This window comes from Saccopteryx bilineata, chromosome X, assembly GCF_036850765.1.
Source record: "Saccopteryx bilineata isolate mSacBil1 chromosome X, mSacBil1_pri_phased_curated, whole genome shotgun sequence".
NCBI classification, from domain to species: Eukaryota; Metazoa; Chordata; class Mammalia; order Chiroptera; family Emballonuridae; genus Saccopteryx; species Saccopteryx bilineata.
In genome coordinates this window covers 119,354,993-119,375,001 of record NC_089502.1, presented here as the reverse complement: position 1 = coordinate 119,375,001, position 20,009 = coordinate 119,354,993, and the positions used below count along the sequence as shown (strand labels likewise).

Genomic DNA, 20,009 nt, shown 5'->3' with positions numbered 1-20,009 from the left:
AAGCTGGATATGTGCTTGTGAGATATAAATGTGGGTCACTAGAGGGCGCACACTCCCTTTCACAGCTTGTCTGGTCCTCAATTTGGCTTCTCTGTTATTGTCTTATCTACATAAAGATAATGTGGTGACAAATGGATTTTTCATGGGAATTCTCTTACAGAGAAACATGAAATGTCCAAAGATATAGATAAAATGGTATAAAAAGAACATGTTAGAAAGACACCCTCAGATGCACAGTTAAAAGTGCCTTCAGTCACTTTAACATATACACAAAAGTATTGTGAAGTCATAATACAAAGATTCCTTTGAGAAAAATGTCTTCCATTCGGGGAGACATGCTTAATCCAAATAATATTTTAGTATTTTCTGGACTTTGTAACCCAGTAGGGTTCCCCCAGTTCGTTAATTTTACTTATACTGTATTTTTATATGTAGACACTCCTGCTCTATAAATCTGCATATGATTATATCCCTGTACCAAATAGATTAAGTTTTTGAAATGTTACTTCTACAATCAAATTCAAAAGAAAATAGCATTTTACACATCATGTTCATGTCACATGCTTTGATAAAGAAAATAATCAATTTATCTCCCACAAAAACTATGCAGGTTATTAACGTTTTGAGGAGTGAGTTTTTTTCATGCTCACTGACCCCAGGGTGTGAGCTTTTCTCAAAAAATGAAATTAGTTCCAGTTACAGTTTTATTAACTTAAAATCATGTTCCTTTGATAACCAATTTATGGAAACAAGAAGAACATACATTTGTCTTTTTTAAATGTTGCCTTACACATTTTTAAAATGAAAAGTTTTGTTATGATTGTACTCGGGATGGTCAGGAGGAACGAGGACGTACATGAATGTTCGTACTACTCAAAGTGTTAATAATCTTCCTATTCATTGATAGGTCAGGAACCCGCTTTATTTTCGACACTGAAGCATGGAGTTAAGATTCAAAACCAGGTCTGTCTCAATCCAAAAATGTTCACTACATGACACTTCCTTTCTTCTCTACCAAATGAAAGGAAACCACTTAAAAAATTTAAGGAAAAGTCCACATGAATTCCCCAGTGTTGCTATACAGTAGAGTCTGGTGGCATTCTGGATTATGCTACAATTGGATTGGAAGTCTCTAACAGTAGGACATCAATTCTCAACATTTTCATTGATATAAACTATGATTCTTACTTGCATAATTGATACACTTATGGCATTATAAAATAGTTGGGTTTTTTTTCTTTCTTTATTACTTTAGTACCTTCCTTAATTTCCTAAAATATTCAAATTTCTAATCTGTTGATGCATGGTCTAACTTCAGAATTGATATTAAGCATAGATGATAAAGGTTGGTATTTATGACATATAATGGGGTTAAGATAATGGTTAGTACTAGAAGTCCTCACTTGAAAATAGTTTAATTATACGAGACTCCCACTTATATATTTATATTAAAAAAACCTAAGAGGTTTTTTTTTTCACAGAAAAAGATCTCTGTATTTAAATATAGCCAAATGCTCCCATGCTACCCTAGAGTCTGAGACTTCAGAATGTAGAAGAACCATAATCTAAGATACAGTTTCCACAGACAGACCTCAACACATACTTAAATATATCAATAAAGCTTTAAATTTCAGCTAAATATGGTGATGAAATCAACTTTAACTTCTTGTTAAAATATACTGTTCACAAAAATTAGGGGATACTTTATCACTTCATATGATAAAAGATCCCCTAACTTTTGTGAGCAGTATATATCATGTCAGGCCTGACCAGGCGGTGGCACAGTAGATAGTGTGTCAAACTGGGACGCGGAGGACCCAGGTTCAAAATCACAAGTCGCCAGCTTGAGCCCAAGGTCGCTGGTTTGAGCAAGGGGTCACTCGGTCTGCTATAGCCTCCCAGGTTCAGGCACATATGAGAAAGCAATCAATGAACAACTAAGGAGCTGCAACAGAGAATCGATGCTTCTCATCTCTCTCCCTTCCTGTCTGTTTGTCCCTGTCTGTCCCTATCTCTGTCTCTCTGTCTCTGTCACACACAGAAAAAAAATAGCCTGTCAAGAGTTCAAGAATGCAGCTTCCTGTCTAAATGTATGGGTTCAAATCCTGACTGCATTGCTTCCTATGAACTTGGTAACCATGGGAAGTCACCTAACCTTTCTGTGTTGCACCTTCCCATATGAAGAAGGGGAAATAATAAAAAATGCTTTATAATGCCATTTCAATACTTAAATATGTTAATATGTATAAAATATTTAGAAGACTGTCTGACACATGGTAGAAGCCATTTACGTTCCAACTACTGTGATCACTGCCTTTCATGACTTTCTTTGGTGTAGTCCACCCCTACGTCACCTCTCACTTTATCTTTTGAGGATAGATGTGTTTGTGTTTTAGACTTTTGCTAAGGACTGGTAAATAAAAGCCATTATTATAATCACAGGAATAAAAACAGCAAAGAAATATATAACATAGACAAAAAGACAAATCAATAAAAATCATCAATAGCAAAATAATCTCATCTACGGCACCCTTTGTTGCAAAAATCGTCCACGGTCCATAGAAAAAGTCTGGCCCGTCATCTGTTTTTCTAAATAAAGTTTTCTTGAATACAGCCACATTCATTCATTTATATATATATTTTAGTACTATTTTGTACTCAGAGTAGAGAGAGTAGCTGCAAAAGCAACTATATGGTGTAAAAACCTAAAAGTTTGACTATCTGGTTCTTGAGAGAAAAAGTTGCTGATTCTCACTGCTCTGCAGAGTCAGGTTGAAAGGACTGATCTCACCCAACACTCAGATGAGGACAAAAGAGGACGAAAGAATACCTCCAGGAGTCTCAGCAGTCATACTGCCCTCTTCTCTCTCAAAAACATGAATTGAGGGTTCCCCATGCCCAGTCTAAAGTCCTCAGTCTGGAATCGAGCACCATTTTATTTTATAGTATGAACCAGCTTACCTTTTCAAACTCCTCCCTCACCACCCCCCACCTCCCTCCTATTTCCCAGACTTCTGCTCTTGGAAAACAGACACTCACAACGCTTTGTCAATGCCGCTGGTGTACAGGTTGTCCTCTGTTTCTGAACTGTCCTTACTCCTCACCTGGGGTCCAATATGCCCTGTCCTTGAACTGTCCATTCAGATGCTCATTTTTCCAGAGCTTTCTGGGCTCAATTCTCAAGAAGAATATAAGCTTTTCTTCCTATGACATTTCTAACATTTTTTAAGCATTTCTTCGTAATATGATTTATATCAGAGGGCAAGCTTCCTGAGGGAAGACCTGAGCATAGTCCACAGTTACAGCAACTGCAGTTCGTTATGAATCATTAGCGAGCCAGGAGAAATCAGTTGAATGATTATGAAAATTAGCCAGAAAATGAATGTTGCTGGCACTCCATTCTTGAAATACTGTGAACTCATACTGATGGCAGGAGCGTTCAAAGAACACCTCCACATGTTAGAGGGTGCCTTGGACCCTGTAGGAGGCAATTTAAACCTTAAATACTCTTAGCATGAAAGTTCAATGAATTTAAAGGACTTCAACATGCTTTTAGGTTGTGGGTCTTTAAAGTTTAAGTAACTTCCAGTCAAGGTTCAGAAGCTACCTGGTGCAGTGTGGAAAGCCATTTAAATCTGACATGTACTTACTGCCCCACTGCCACCACCCAGCATCATGAATTGTTTCAACCCATCTAGTTCCCTTTGTGAGCGTTTCTACAAACTCCCTAAAACACAGAGCAAAACCCACCGGTCTGCAAAGCTGGACTCTGTAAGCTCAGGCCGACATAACAGATACAGACTTAGTGGCTTCAACAACAAAAGTTTCTTTTCTCAGAACTCAGGAAGCCAGAAGATCATCAAGGTTCCAGCATGGTCAGGCTCTGATGAGAGCTCTTTTCCTGGCTTGTCACCCTGTCATCTTGTCAATGTTTTCTCACACAGCAGGGAGACAGAGAGCAAGCTCGCTGATGGCACTTTTTTCTAAGGACACTAATCTCCTGATGAGGGCCTCACACTCATGACCTCATCTAAACCTTATTACCTCCCCAAGGCTCCATTACCAAATGTCATCGATTGGGGTTCGGGCTTCAGAAATGGATGGTGGGGAGGGGCATAATTCAGTCCATAGGAGCCAGGCATTGCCGTCATTTCATTTGTGTGTGGTGGCATCACGAGCGTTGTTTTATGAAGGTACAGTTTTCTTTGCTTTCTTTTTTTTTTTTTTCTGTATTTTTCTGAAGCCGGAAACGGGGAGAGACAGTCAGACAGACTCCCACATGCGCCCGACTGGGATCCACCCGGCACACCCACCAGGGGGCAACGCTCTGCCCACCAGGGGGCGACGCTCTGCCCACCAGGGGGCGATGCTCCGCCCCTCCGGGGCGTCGCTCTGTTGCGACCAGAGCCACTCTAGCGCCTGGGGCAGAGGCCGAAGAGCCATCCCCAGCGCCCGGGCCATTTTTGCTCCAATGGAGCCTTGGCTGCGGGAGGGGAAGAGAGAGACAGAGAGGAAGGAGAGGGGGAGGGGTGGAGAAGCAGATGGGCGCTTCTCCTGTGTGCCCTGGCCGGGAATCGAACCCGGGACTTCTGCACGCTAGGCTGATGCTCTACCACTGAGCCACCCGGCCAGGGCCATGCTTTCTTTTTTTTAAATTTTTTATTCTTCAGACGTTTTTATTTCCAAGGCATTTTAACAACTAGGTAGTTCCAACAACAAATAATCACTCTACCATAAGCAAAACATTGTTCTCCCATTGTATTGGGTGGCTTGTATGTAATTAAAAAGAAAATATATACAATTATTAAGCACCACTTTTTGGTGTTATAAGCAGATATTGTCTTCATCTAATTCTGAAAACAACAGAATTATGAATTATTATTCCCATTTTCTTGGAGAAAGACAGACTCAGAGTGGTCTGTTTGATTCCCAGGGATCACAAACCAAGAAGTTGAAGGACTAAGATTCCAACATAGGATTTCCTGGAAAATTCAGAATTACCACTTGAGCTTTTCCCAGAAGGGTCTTGGGGGCCTAGCTATCCAGAGGGAAGATATCAGAAGAAGACTCTCTCAGAAGATGTCAGAGTAAGAATATTTTCCCTTATACTGCAAAGGTGGTAATGGGAAAAATCGGTTCTAAATTAATAACTGGAAACTCAACTTTCTCCTGGAGAAAGGATGTATATTTTTACCTAAACCATCACCAAGAATGTGGCAGAGAGACTGTTCCACGATGAGACGGCTGTCTGGCCAGCAAGCTGGACCCAGGCCAGAACGGAAGTCACTTTACCACAACCCCCCTTAGAGACTGTCTGATCACAATCGATGTTCATTTCAATATAAATCAGCACCCTTCCCCTGTCAGCTGCTATGTGCCGGTTCCTGGAAGAGGCCATGGTCCCGGCATGTTCAAGCCTGTAAAGTAATTTCCTGTATCTGTAGCATTCACGTACTAATACCTGTGACTATTCCCTCCCTTTTTACCCTGTACAATTCTATGACACCTGCCAAGCAGCACAGAGGACATCCAGTTTCTCTTGCAGTTGCCGCAAACGCGCCTCCTATGTAACTTAACAAACACTGTTAATGACCAGACTGGAGTGGCCTGCCTTTCCTCCCTGCCCTTTACCTATGGAAGTATGGAGATTATCAGTCTCCAGGCTTTTCCCTGGGCCCGTGTGTACTAACAAAGAGATACACAGATGGTGTATCATAGAAATGTGCACTTGCAACCTATATAATTTTAATAACCAATGTCATCCTAATATTTATTTAAGCGAGAGAGAGATGGTGGGGGACAGGCAGGGAAAGACAGGAAGCGAGACAGGTGAGAAGCATCACCTCGTAGTTGCAGCACTTTATTCATTGATTGCCTTCTCATATGTGCCTTGACCAGGAGGGGGTGTTCCAGCTGAGGCAGTGACCTCTTGCTCAAGCCACTGACCTTGGGATCAAGCCAGTGACCAGGGGGTCATGTCTATAATCCCAAGCTCAAGCCAGCAATCCCGTGCTCAAGCTGGATAAGCCTGCAGTCAAGCTGGCAACCCCTTACCTCAATAAGTTTTAAAAAATAAAATAGGGGGAACTCCCAATAGTTTATCTATGGAACAATAAATTACAAATAAATAGAGAGAGAGAGAGACATGTATAATAAATTCCCATAGTGCGAGGGCAAACAAGGAAAGTCATATAAATTCCATTTCAGCGATGAAGAAATCGATTCTGTAAGATTAACTGACTTGCTTTAGTCACATAGCTAATGAGTGGGAGATTCTAGGCCAGGACCTATGTTTTCAGTCACAGACCCCTGTGCCCTCAAATGCATGCCCCGTGTTTCTCTTCTCCACTCTGTGTCGGAGGGACATACGTCTCCCACCATTGCTTCCTTCTACTAGGGTCTGTGCAATTGAAAGCACCAGCAGTGTACTGGAGGGCACAAGGAAGAGACAAGCCAAGGCGTTCTCCTTCTTACACCACTCTTTTTTAAAGATTTTATTTATTCACTTTGGAGAGGAGAGAGAAAGAAAGGCTGGGGTGGGGGGAGTGGGGAGCAACAACTTATAGTAGCTGCTTCTCAAGCCCAGGGTTTCAAACTGGTGGCCTCAGCATTCCAGGTCATTGCCCTATCCACAACGAACCACAGGTCAGGCCATACACCACTTTGGCTGGCATTTCTAGATCAGTTACACCCCAGTGTGGCTTTGGTCTCCCCTGGACGGCCCCTCCCTCCACTGGTCCAAGAGCCTGCCTGGTTTCCTGACAGGGTTAGTCTCTGTTAGCAGGCCCCGCATGTGGGGCTCTGGTACAATCCCTCCCTGCACAGTTCCTCAAGTTCTAGGGACAGTCGCAGCTTCCTGACACTGCTAGTGCTCTGTGATACATCACCATCCCCTGCGCTGCGCCCTGCTTTCCCCCCACCGCTTTAACCAATTCCTTGTGCAATGTCTCCCCTCTCTGAAACACCTGGAGTGGCTTCCGTTTTCCTGACAAGACGTTGAAAAATCTTCATTTAATATTCTAAGACTATTACCAGATACTGCTATTTGGTAACTTCTGAGTTAAGCACTGGAGGTCTAGAATTGAACAGAAATGGTTCCTGCCATTGGGAGCTGACTAGAGATACAAATATGCAAAATCAAAATTATTACAATAAAATTCTGCAAGGGTTCTAATGGAAGTATGAGTGAGGCTGAGAAATGCCTGGGCGGCTAGGTCCCCAGAAAGAAAAGGTAGTTAGTTGGGGGTCAAAGAATGTGGGAGTAGGCAAAGGGAAAGGAATGAAAACAGATTCTTAAGTAGAGAAAAGAACAGAGACAAAGAAACGAACGCTTGAGTCAGCGAAGAGCACGTGGAGATCAGAGTGCAGTAAATTAAAGCTCAAGCGGGGACAGTGCACTGAATATGCAGGTGGTGGCTAGTCTATGAACTGCCTGTTAGTCACCTGTGACAATGAAAGTACCCGAGTATTAATCAACGAAGTCACCAGGCAGACTGTTTCATCTGATTCCTTTGTAATGGCAAAACTTTCTTTAAAAAGGAAGCAGTGGGCCCTGGCTGGTTGGCTCAGCGGTAGAGCGTCGGCCTAGCGTGCAGAGGACACGGGTTTGATTCCTGGCCAGGGCACACAGGAGAAGCACCCATTTGCTTCTCCACCCCTCCCCTCTCCTTCCTCTCTGTCTCTCTCTTCCCCTCCCGCAGCCAAGGCTCCATTGGAGCAAAGATGGCCTGGGCGCTGGGGATGGCTCTGTGGCCTCTGCCCCAGGCGCAAGAGTGGCTCTGGTCGCAGCATGGCGACACCCAGGATGGGCAGAGCATCGCCCCCTGGTGGGCAGAGCGTCGCCCCCTGGTGGGCGTGCTGGGTGGATCCCAGTTGGGCGCATGCGGGAGTCTGTCTGACTGTCTCTCCCTGTTTCCAGCTTCAGAAAAATACAAAAAAAAAAAAAAAAGAAAGAAAAAGGAAGCAGTGCACGGACTCCTACTCTGGCTCAGGCCCCTCATCTCCGTGTCCCTTAATATTCAACAGTTTGCACCTTGTTCTGAGAAGCAGTGGCATATTTAAAGAAACTAAATGACCCACGGGCTGGGAGAAAGAACTGAAGCCGGAGTTAGACAGCTGAAGATCAGAAAGAAGTTCCCAGGCCGCGCATCTCAAGAGTTATGGGCAGAGAAATGATCTAATTAAAATTGCATTTTTTCAGCCAGCCCTCGGGAGGCCATGAAGAGTATGGATAAGAAAGGTGAGAGTAAAGGAAGAGAAATCAGTTAAGAATTTCATGCAGAAAATTCTCAGAGACGAAACTGGGGGAAGGGCAGTCTGGAGGATAAGGATTATAGTAAAGAGTATCGAATGGGCGTCCTTGGAGGGATTCAGTGATGTGGCTGATAACGGACTACTGTGAGCGGCTGCACAGCGCTCCCTGCTGAAGTCCAGAAGGCCCGCTTCTCAGAAACTGACGAGAACGGCACTCTCTGAACAGATGGGCAGTCCATGCGGCAGAACCACGATTGCGATTTCAGTAACAAGTCCAGGCGAATGTCCATACCCAACAAATATGTGCATGGCACAGATACAAACATCAGGAGGGAGAATGAGCTGGAGATATTAATTTGGAAATCAGTACACATAGATTGAAGGCTGATAAAGATTAGATTAGAAATGAGAGAACCCTGCAAAAGAAAGTGTCATTAGAACAAACCAAAACTGAAATCTGAATCTTGTGGAGACTGGCATTAAAGGGAGAAGAAGAGGAGTCTGAGAAGACACAGTGAGAAAAGAAGACAAGGGAAGAGAAAAGAAACAGGACAGGACAGAACGATGTTCCGGAAATGGGGGGAAAGGAAATTTTGGAGAAGGGACTAATCATCACTACCAAGCACAGCACGAAGGTCAAGAAGGATGAAGGACGGAAGAGCTGCCTTTGGAGCCAGCAATTAAGGAGCTCTCCGGTGACCTGGCTGAAAGCAGCTTCGGTGCTTCATGTGGAGTATGAAGGGTAAGAGAAGAATCAGAAGTAAGAGAAGACAGGCATTTTAGTTCTCCCGAGTAAAAAATCGACTTTTCTTTGCATTCAGCTATGCTTGCCATGTGTCGCAGTGCTGGGAATAGGGCCCTATCTTTCCCCCACTGGCGTCCCTCTAGCCTTGCATCCTGGAGGAGTTCACTTGCCTACAACTGCCATAGCTAGACATCCAGAGCTCTGTAGTGTCTTTGAAGGACCAGCTGCCATTATAGTGCATTTCAGTCAAAACTCATCTTGGGCATCTACCACACAGAAGTCTTTACTCCAGGTCAGGAGTAAGATATGGACGCTGGCCCAAGGAAAAGTCTAGTGGGTTAAATAGGAATATGTATCAATCGCGTCAAAATGAAGCCACAGAGGTGTCACAAGATGGAAAAGTGGCATCATTTAGCCTACCTAGGAGCAGATGATTCCACTCATTGTGGCTGGTTTGGGGAATGGCAAGCCAAGAGTCAGGCTATGACTGACACGGTGCCCTAGTGCACTGATTTCTAAGACATGGGCCCAACACAGCAGCATCAACATCACCTGGGAACTTGTTAGAAATTAAATTCTTGGTCACCGCCCCAAACTTACTGAGTCTGAAACTCTGGTCGGAGCAGTAATGTCTTTTTTGTTTGTTTTTGTTTTATTTTTAAGTGAGAGTAGGAGAGATACAGACTCCCACATTTGTCCTACCCAGGATCCACCCAGCAACCACCATCTAGGGCAGGGGTCCCCAAACTACGGCCCGCGGGCCGCATGCGGCCCCCTGAAGCCATTTATCTGGCATCCGCCACACTTCTGGAAGAGGCACCTCTTTCATTGGTGGTCAGTGAGACGTCGCAAAGTGCGGCATCACTCACGTACAGTACTACTTCTGGTGACTCAGGATGCACACATCATGGCCCCAGAAGCGCGTCATATCACTTGTTACGGCTAGCAGTGACAAATATGGAACCGGACATTGACCATCTCATTAGCCAAAAGGAGGCCCGTAGTTCCCACTAAAATACTGGTCAGTTTGTTGATTTAAATTTACTTGTTCTTTATTTTAAATATTGTATTTGTTCCCATTTTGTTTTTTTACTTTGAAATAAGATATATGCAGTGTGCATAGGGATTTGTTTATAGTATTTTTTATAGTCCGGCCCTCCAACGGTCTGAGGGACAATGAACTGGCCCCCTGTGTAAAAAGTTTGGGGACCCCTGTTCTAGGGCCACTGGCAACCAAGCTATTTTTAGCACCTGAGGTGAAGGCTCCATGGAGCCATCCTCAGCGTCTGGGGCCAGCATGCTCGAATTAATCAAGCCATGGTTGTGGGAGAGGAATAGAGTGAGACAGAGAGAGAAACAGAGAGAGAGAGAGAGAGAGAGAGAGAGAGAGAGAGAGAGATAAAGGAGAGGGCAGGGTGGAGAAGCAGATGATCACTTCTCCTGTGTGCCGTGATCAGGAATCGGACCCAGGACACCCACACACCGGGTCAATGCTCTACCACTGAGCCAACCAGTCAGGGCTCCATGATATTTTTTGACATGCCCTCTAGATGATTTTAATACATGCTAATGTAGAAGAAGATATGTTCTTGTACAACAGTTCTCAGAAGTTAAGGCTTATCAGAACGACCTGGAGAACTTGTAGAAGATTCCAGGGCCCACCTGCAGAGTTTCTGATTCAGCGAGTTTGGAGAGGGCCACCCACATCTGCATTTCGTTGTTTTCTTTCTTTCAATTGTATTTTTCATTGCTTTCAAGTGTACAATCATACACTTTACACAGTGTTCCCCTCAATACACTCAGTACCCTAATCTACATTTCTAGTAAGCTCCCAAGTGATGCTGTTGCTTCAAGCACTGCACTACGAGTGTTGCTGCTGTCCATGTTCTCTGCTTGCTCAGGAGGCCTCTAGAATTTACATTGATATTCTTCCAAACATATTTCCTGACTAATTCTTCACTTAAATGTCAAAATCATTGTAAGAACTTGAAATGGACAGTTATGTTTTTGGAGTATCGGATGATATGGAGGTTTCTATTCTTCACCAAAACTCATTTCTACACTAAAATTGGAGTTGATGACCAAGGTCACTTGACTCTAATACATAAAAAGCAGGACACTGCAACTATAACAAAATGGAAATTAGGAGAGTCAGCACTAGTCCTTATTTTGCAACTGAAAGTGAGTTAAACAACCTTTCTGGACCTCCATTAACCTGTAACCATGAACGAGTATGAAGTCAAGTGTCCTTACATACCGGAAGCAAAATGTTATTTTCCTGTACTGTAAACGGGGTAAAAATAGTATCACGGAGGCCAAAAACTCAAGTATTTTAGTATCAATTTGTCATAGATAATATTCAAAATTAACTCCTAGGTTGCTGGTTCGATCCTCGGTCAGGACACATACAGGAACAGCTCTATCTCTCTATCTCTCCCTGCCACTCTCAAAAAATAAATGAGTAACTCTTACACACATTAATCATCTAATCAGATTCTAGAAATAAATCAAAATGTTCTAGTGTACAACTCTCAGATAATTTAGAAATCACAGTTAAAATAAATAATATAACATGAAAATAGTTTCAGCATTTATCTTATAAAATTGCAGAAAGAGAGGTCTTATCTAACGTTAATCTAACTTGCTTCCAAGGATGCAGCATGAATTAGCATTCTTGAGTCAGTGGTCATAAAAAGAAAGAAAACAAACAAATAAGATAAAAATAGACAATAAAATAATAATGGAGGTCTGTAAGCGTCTAGGCAATTTATTGTATCATTTAGTAAACATGGAGAAATGGTCAGAGCAAACAAACTTTGGACACTGTCTGCTTATATAAGAGATGATAAAGAGACTAGGTGAACTGAGGTATTTCCAAATGCCTCTATGTATCTCTGGAGGTCAAAGGTATTCACTTGTTAACATTGTACTTGAGAAAATTATCTTCACTGAGATTGCATTTACTTTAAAAAGATTCAATTTGCCATTGGTTTTGCCTGATTGATACAAAAATGTAAATAAAAGTGTTTGTGAAGTCTCTTAAAATAACTGCTACACGATTACAAACTAATCTTGATAAATTCCAATTAACTAGACAATAGATCTCGTTTTAACCTAAATGAGTTCTATACTTTGACAATGACCTATATGTAAAATAATATCACTGAATTTCAGAGATATTTTACTGAAAGAAATAATTACCTTGTGATCCAACATCATCTAACACTTTTCTATATCTTAGTGTAAGGAGGACATTTTAAGCAGTAAATATAACAAATGCAAAAACCGTGTAATTATTAAGGACTCAATTAAATGTACTTTAGATCATTAAGAAACTATAATGTGGTGCAAAGCTGAATTTTAAATATCTTAATAGTCGAGTAAATAACGATATCTTAATGGGTAAAATTAAAATTACTAAAGATTATTAGCATATTCATTTGTTCGTTATTAAGAAAAATTCTATGAAAAGCTAGGCAGAATTCTTAAATGCTACTGCAATATAAAATTTAAGTTGTCACAATTAGTTGAACTTTATTATTCACTCTTTCAACAAATATTTGTTCATTACTTATATATGTATGACATGAAGTCTAAAATATAAAGAAATATAATAACAGGATTCCTTCACTGTGATTAGTGATAAGAAAATTTTACATGGGTGACATTAAGGTATATAGCAAAAAAAAAAGTATGTAATGTAATTTACTGGCTAAAAGTAAAGATTTTGGGAGAGCTGCATGTAAAATTGTTGATAGACTAATATTGCGTACCACAAGAAGGGGCTTATGTTTTATTTTGGGGTAATTGGAATTACGAGGATCTCCAGTCAGGAGGGTCAGCTTTAAAGTGACGTTTTAGATACATGAATTGGAGGCAGATTAATCAGAAAGAGGGGCATCTCAGCTCCGGGGGGATGAGGCTTAGGTTGTGGAGCTGGCAGTCAGAAGGATTAGGAAATGACAGAACTGATGTCACTTCCCCAATAATATAATGTAATTAATAATAATAGATAAGGAGTAAAGTAAGAGATCAACTGACAGACATAGAGGAGCCAGGCGGTATTTTAAAGAAATTGAGGTAATTTGTTGTTGCATTCATTAACTTTGGGATGCTGTTTATTATGTTAATGTTTTTCACCAATAGCATATGACCACCACCTCTACCTCCACCGACAGCATCATCTCAACTGCCTCCATCACCTCCACAACCTCCACCACATTCACCATAACCAGTCAACAGAAGCAATAGCTACTGCATGTGCGGAATTCTTACTACCTTTCAGGCACTGTACTGAATGCTTCTTCCTTAACCCTTACAGTTAGTATCTGTAACATAAGACAGTGAATCTGAGGCATGGACATTTGGTAATTTGCCTGGGATCATAAGCTAGCAATTAAAACAGGCAGTAATTCTGAGTCTATGCCCTTGAGTAATTCTGATTTCAAAGTCCTTGCTTTTTCCAAAATCTACTACTACTCTTTTAGACACAAAAACAATGAATTATAACAAGTAAAATATGCTTTCCATCTACAAGTAACTGGGTTTGGCTCATTGGAGGCAACATGTGTTTGCATTTGATAAAAATAAAATTGAACCACTGCCTGAGTGTACAATTAGAAATACCCGGATCATAGCTTTAAAGATATGAGAGTGAAATTTGAGAAAGAGAGTCAGACATGGACTGTAGGATTTGGGAGTTATTCACTTAGAACTAGACTAGAATCTATAAGAGGAGACACTTCAGATACAGAAGTTGGAAGAGGGAAAGATGGCCTTCTGAGACGCTACCACAGGAGGTAGGCAAAAGGAGGAAAACCAGTCAGGTGAAGAGTAGTTGGGGCAGAAGCAGCCATGTGGCAGAGAAGATGATAAAGAAGATCAGGTTTAAAAGATCAGCATTCAACTTTGTCAAGACAGCAGTTAGCAGTTCTCACAGGAAACAAGAGAGGGACACTAGCCACCATGAAGCTTTAGGTCACGTTTCCATGATACTTCTTGAAGCATTATAACATTTTGACTAGGCCCTGGCCGGTTGGCTCAGCGGTAGAGCGTCGGCCTGGCATGCGGAGGACCCGGGTTCAATTCCCGGCCAGGGCACATAGGAGAAGCGCCCATTTGCTTCTCCACCCCCTCCTTCCTCTCTGTCTCTCTCTTCCCCTCCCGCAGCCAAGGCTCCATTGGAGCAAAGATGGCCCGGGCGCTGGGGATGGCTCCTTGGCCTCTGCCCCAGGCGCTAGAGTGGCTCTGGTCACGGCAGAGCGACCCCCGGAGGGGCAGAGCATCGTCCCCTGGTGGGCAGAGCGGTTGCCCCTGGTGGGTGTGCCGGGTGGATCCCGGTCGGGCACATGCGGGAGTCTGTCTGACTGTCTCTCCCTGTTTCCAGCTTCAGAAAAATACAAAAAAAAAAAAAAAGAAGTCAGAACATTCTGACTACATTCCACCCAGTAGGCAGTTACCATCTACTGGATTTAACTGCTCCTGATGTGTGTTCCCCTGGTCTGTTTATGCAGTCTACCTTTATCAGGCTAGAGAGTTCCGAGTGTCCATGTTGTTGGACTGTCCAAATCAGGATGCATTTGAATGTGAAAACTGGTGCTACATATTATTATATTGGGACAAAAGGTATAATCAGAATGAATTCAGGCCAATCAAGACATAAGAGAACCTACATTATGTACCTATTGAACAAACATTTTACTGACAATCCACATCCTGCGGTCAGGCTAACTCAGTTGGAATCCTGGCTCAGGTGCTCCGGGGCTGTGTATAATAGCAACAACAGCCGTACCCATTTTGTAGCGCTACTGGGAAGAATAAAGGGTCCATGCAGGTAAAGCACAGACTGTGGTGCTGAGCACAGAACTAAACTCTCAACAACTGTAGCTTTCATTTAAATAATATATTCTTTCTCATTCCAGGCACTTAGGGAAACTGCTGATGCATATGATACGGAAGAATTAGGAGACCAAATCTTTCACCACTTGCCACACTTTCCTGACAACAAAGAATCATCACATCACATTTTTCCTTACAAAATACATTCTCCAAAGAGGGGCCAAGAATAAGCATTTGAAAACAGAGATTGGCATGGGTCAACCTGCCATTAATTTCTGCATGAGGAGACACATGAACACATTCAGAAGGGAAGGCAATTCGGTTTCCCTATTGCCCTGGTTGGAAGATTGGTGGAGAGCTTTTCGGTTGTTGCAAAAGATCCCTAAATCCGTGTGCCCATAAGCATTGTCTGTGGGCACATGTTTAACGTGGCATTAGTTTCCATGCTCCTAGGATTAATACAAAGCACATTCATTAAGAGCTTCACTGATTTGTTTGTTTGTTTTTTTACAGAGACAGAGAGAGAGAGTCAGAGAGAGGGATAGATAGGGACAGACAGAAATGGAGAGAGATGAGAAGCATCAATCATCAGTTTTTCATTGCGACACCTTAGTTGTTCATTGATTGCTCTCTCATATGTGTCTTGACCACGGGGCTACAGCAGACCAAGTAACCCCTTGCTCGAGCCAGCGACCTTGGGTCCAAGCTGGTGAGCTTTTGCTCAAACCAGATGAGCCCGTGCTCAAACTGGCGACCTCGGAGTTTCGAACCTGGGTCCTCTGCATCCCAGTCCGACGCTCTATCCACTGCGCCACCGCCCAGTCAGGCTCACTGATTTATTTTTGCCCTTATGATCTTTCTCCATCAAGGAACATTAAAATTTCAACTACTAGCATGAGTAGAGTGCTTGGAAGTTGTTGCCCTAAATAGAGTGCTAATACTCAAAGATTTTGAGAACCATCAGGCCCTGGCTGGTTGGCTCAGCAGTAGAGCGTTGACCCAGCGTGGGGATGTCCTGGGTTCAATTCCCAGTCAGGGCACACAGGAGAAGTGACCATTTGCTTCTCTACCCCTCCCCTTTCCCCTCTCCCTTGCTCTTTCTGTTTCTCTCTTCTCTTCCTGCAGCCATGGCTCAGTTGGGGCAAGTTGGCCCTAGGTGCTGAGGATGGCTCCATGTCTCGTCTCAGCTGCTAAAATAGCTTGGTTGCTTAGCAATGGCCTTAGATGGGCAGAGCATTGCCCCATAGGGGGCTTGCTGGGTAGATCCGATCCTGGTCGGGGCATATGTGGGAGTCTGTCTATCTGCCTTCCTACTTCTCACTTAAGAAAGAAAGAAAGAAAGAAAAAGAGAATCATCTGACTAAAGCGAGGTCAACAAATATTTTCTACAAGGAGCCTGATAATAAATATTTCAGGCTTTGTGGGCCATAGAACCTCTTTGACAACAATGCTGGTTTTGTAATTTAAAGGCCCACAGATAGATACATAAATGAATGAGTGTGGCTCTGTTTCCATAAAACCTTATTTATAGACACTGATATTTGAATTTCCTAAAATTATCACCTCAGGAAATATTCTTCTTCTTTTGATTATCTTCAACCATTTAAAAATATAGAAACAGTTCTAAGCTCACGAGCCGCACAGAAACTGGCGGCAAGATAGATTTAGCCCGCAGGCTTTCCTTTGTTGACCCCTGGACAAGAGGATTCACTCAGTCAAGCAGATACAATCAGGGAGAAAAGCCCATTGGTTTACTGGGGAATTATAAAAGTAGGTTAGAAGTCATAGATGAATAGAGAAACATTGAAAGTCCCAAAAAATATATGTGAGTCAATTCTCTAGGTGTTTTTTCCTTTGCCTAAAATACCTGACATGCTATTTTTAGGTATGCGTTCTTCTCTTATTTCTATACCCTTGTATAATACAAATTCTAATGTCGTGTTCCATGCTTTCTTAAACATATGCTGCTTAGAAACAAGGCAGATTTTAATGTTCTTTCTCAATCTTACAATTATAATTGGACTGAAAATGAAATTACACCATCTTTATAATTTTTATGCTGGTTTTGCATTTATGAGATTTTATTCCTATCATTTCAATATATCCGCTCATTTACATAATACCTAACTGATCTACAATGTCTCATTGAGAATACCCACAAAAAGATCAGTTAAAATTCTAAAACATATCAAACAAACAAACAGGAACTCTGTTCTGTAATTAATGACTCCTGATTTAGGCAGATTGAGACATTATGTTCTCGTAACTAGCAGAATGGACCTCGCCTATTATAGGTGTATTTCTTCCTTATGAAAATGTACTTTCTACTGGGGAAACAAAAAAGCATCTCGTGCTACAGCAGCACAGAAGCAGCAGGTCTTTAAAAGACAAACATGGAAAGTTTCAGGGTTAAAATGCATTCAAGGCGGTTCATCACCCATGGTTTCTTCTTTCCATCCAGAAAGCAGTATTTCCATTAGCATTCAGTTTATGTTGGGACAGAGATTGACTGGGCAAATTTTACAACTCGCTTCATAATTCTTCTAACATAATGAACATTACAGGCACCTGAGGCTTCTGGAAATATTGTTCCAAGTAAAAACACTGCCATCACAAGTCTGCTTTGCTTGAGGATAAAGCGTGGAGTAAAATCCTCTTACCTTTTCCTAATTTCGGAATCCACGATGATCTGTCTCTTCTTCTGGGGAGGTGGCGGTGGAAGTTCCTCTTGGGCATGCTTTACCAGGATGTGTTCCCTCGTAGTCACCATAGTTACTGTTTCCATTACAGTTGTCTGTGCGAGTGATGGCTGAGTGGTGGTGACAGCCTGTGAAATCTGCGAGAAGTATTGAAATAGAGGTCACACATAGCTTGAAAGACTTCCGTAAAGACTGCTTGGAGTCGTGAAGGGAAATAATGAAACTGTTCCTAGTTGTTGGTAAATCGACCTTTAGATCAAAATAGCACCATAATGAGCCCACATCAAATCGTTTTATCTAACTTATGTTGACTGCAATTGCAAAGGAAGGTAATCTCAAAACCAGAAGTAAATTTAGTCCTTCCTTAATTTATTAGCTATGGGAAATAAAGAGGCCAAAGGAGAAAAACTTAGGGTAGCAATCTGACATTTAATGAGACATACTGTTTAAAGTGCTGATGACATTAAGTTAAATTTTACTAAGGTATCCCTGCACCAATTCTAGTGCCTGGCACATTGTTAAATGTTTACAAAACAGTTTGTTGAATGCATCTTTGATTATCATACAGAGTGATCCTTTATGGCCTACACATTTTTTTAAAAAAATATTCAAACTTAATAATAAATTACCTTTTATTCAAATAAGTGAAATAGCCTTTAAGATTACAAGATAAGGTTAACAAAAAGTACCTTGTTAGTCCAGAATACATTTAAGCTGAATGTTCTTCCAATGCTAAAAATTATACCATTCTTGTTTTAAATTAGTGAATATGGTAAAATATTTGAGTTTCCAGTTACCATTAGAGAGACTTCTTGGTTTAAAAACACAATGACTTTCTGTTCAGACCTGTTAAATATTTTTTAGGCACAGATCATTATTTTTTGGAACAATATGCTTTGTGGCCCAAGTCATGACAGGCCATTACCTCAGTTCATGGGCACTACAGGACAGCCAAGTCGCGTAATAGTGACATAGTGAAATTCCTTCCTCCCTCCCTCCCTTCCTCCCTCCATCCCTCCCTTCCCTCCCTTCCCTCCCTTCCTTCTTCCCTTCCCTCCCTTCCTTCTTCCCTTTCTTCCCTTCCTTCCTCCCTTCCTTCCTTCACCACCGATTCTCTCACAGTCCTCTTGTTACACAGAGTGAAAAGTTCCCACTTAGGATGTTAACCATCACCCTTCTAGCAATACTAATTATTCAGAAGATCTATTTTCAAAGAGACCAAAACAGACCTGTATTGGATCCAGAAATGGGTGCTTATAGGATAGGGTTGGAGCCTAAATTAGTTTTATTGATTTTTCTGAACTTAATAAAAGATACAAAAAGAACCTGTAGTAACCTCCTTGCCTCATATCTGATGTCTGATTCCTTTGGAGAAAGGAAATCAAGGAAGCCTCAGGGTCATAGTTCAGCTTCCAAATAGGCAATCGACAATAATGAAATGCTTTGTCATGATCTCATGTCTGAAAATTGCTTGTAACAAATAGCTACCCTTTGAGCATGCCATATCTTTACATATGTCAAGACCTTAGGGACTTCCATTTTGATCACACACACACACACACATACACACACATATTTTTTAATGAGGATGTTATAAGATACTCAGTTTCTACATGGGCCAAGCACAGGTTTTATCATCTCTAATATATCCATAGATTCATTATTCAGAATCAATCACTTTGCTTCAAACAATTAACTACTAGTCCATTGACAAGTTATGCCAAATTAAAGCAGTTTTTTTTAAATGCTTAAAATACAACCTCAAATTTAATTGCACTCAATGCAAAATGACTGTTACATGATCAAGTTGTTTGCTTTTAATAAAAAAGAAAATGCAATTTTAAAATAGGGTTCTAAGAGTATTTCATTTTTTAACCATGAGCAACATTTTTTGGATATGATGATGAATTGAACAGAATATTGTTTAGAATTTCTAATTTCATATGTGCCAGGACCATAATGCAGCAATTCTGAAAATACAAAAGCTATTTTTTACAATTGTATCTAATGGAACATTTGTATTATGGAATATTTGGCTATGAAATTAATTTCTGCAATGTTCTATTTTCTTTTTGAGATTCATTATGAAATTGGATAGATATGCCCATGGAGGGTAAAGGAAAATAGAAACATGATATACTATAAAACTGTATTTAGGAACATAGCAAAACTTACAAAACAATAATCATTTTTAATAAAATAGCAAGATGCGGATCTGTAATTTTTCTATACTATATATATACACATTACTGTACTATAACTGAAAATAGTACTTCATTTCCTTTGGGAGGAAGAAATAAGAAAACAAACTCTGCATCGACCCTGTGAATACAGGGTACAATTTGTTATATATAACAAATCAATAATTACTTTCAATACCTACTCCATATAATTAGAATAAAAACACAGTGGGTCATGTTCTAAATTTCCCCGTGGCTTTCTTTGACCATAAATGCTTAATTATATGTTAAAAT

The 20,009-nt window shown here is 41.3% G+C and overlaps 1 protein-coding gene across 4 annotated transcripts in view; it reads right to left on the bottom strand.

Moving 5' to 3' along the window:
* DMD (dystrophin) overlaps positions 1-20,009 on the bottom strand; it is a 2,360,554-nt gene that overhangs the window by 1,583,861 nt on the left and 756,684 nt on the right. For all 4 annotated transcript variants that reach the window (XM_066250305.1, XM_066250306.1, XM_066250308.1 and 1 more), the window contains exon 17: positions 17,497-17,672. In XM_066250305.1, the coding sequence (XP_066106402.1) occupies positions 17,497-17,672 (176 nt within the window). The remainder of the gene's footprint in view (positions 1-17,496; positions 17,673-20,009) is intronic.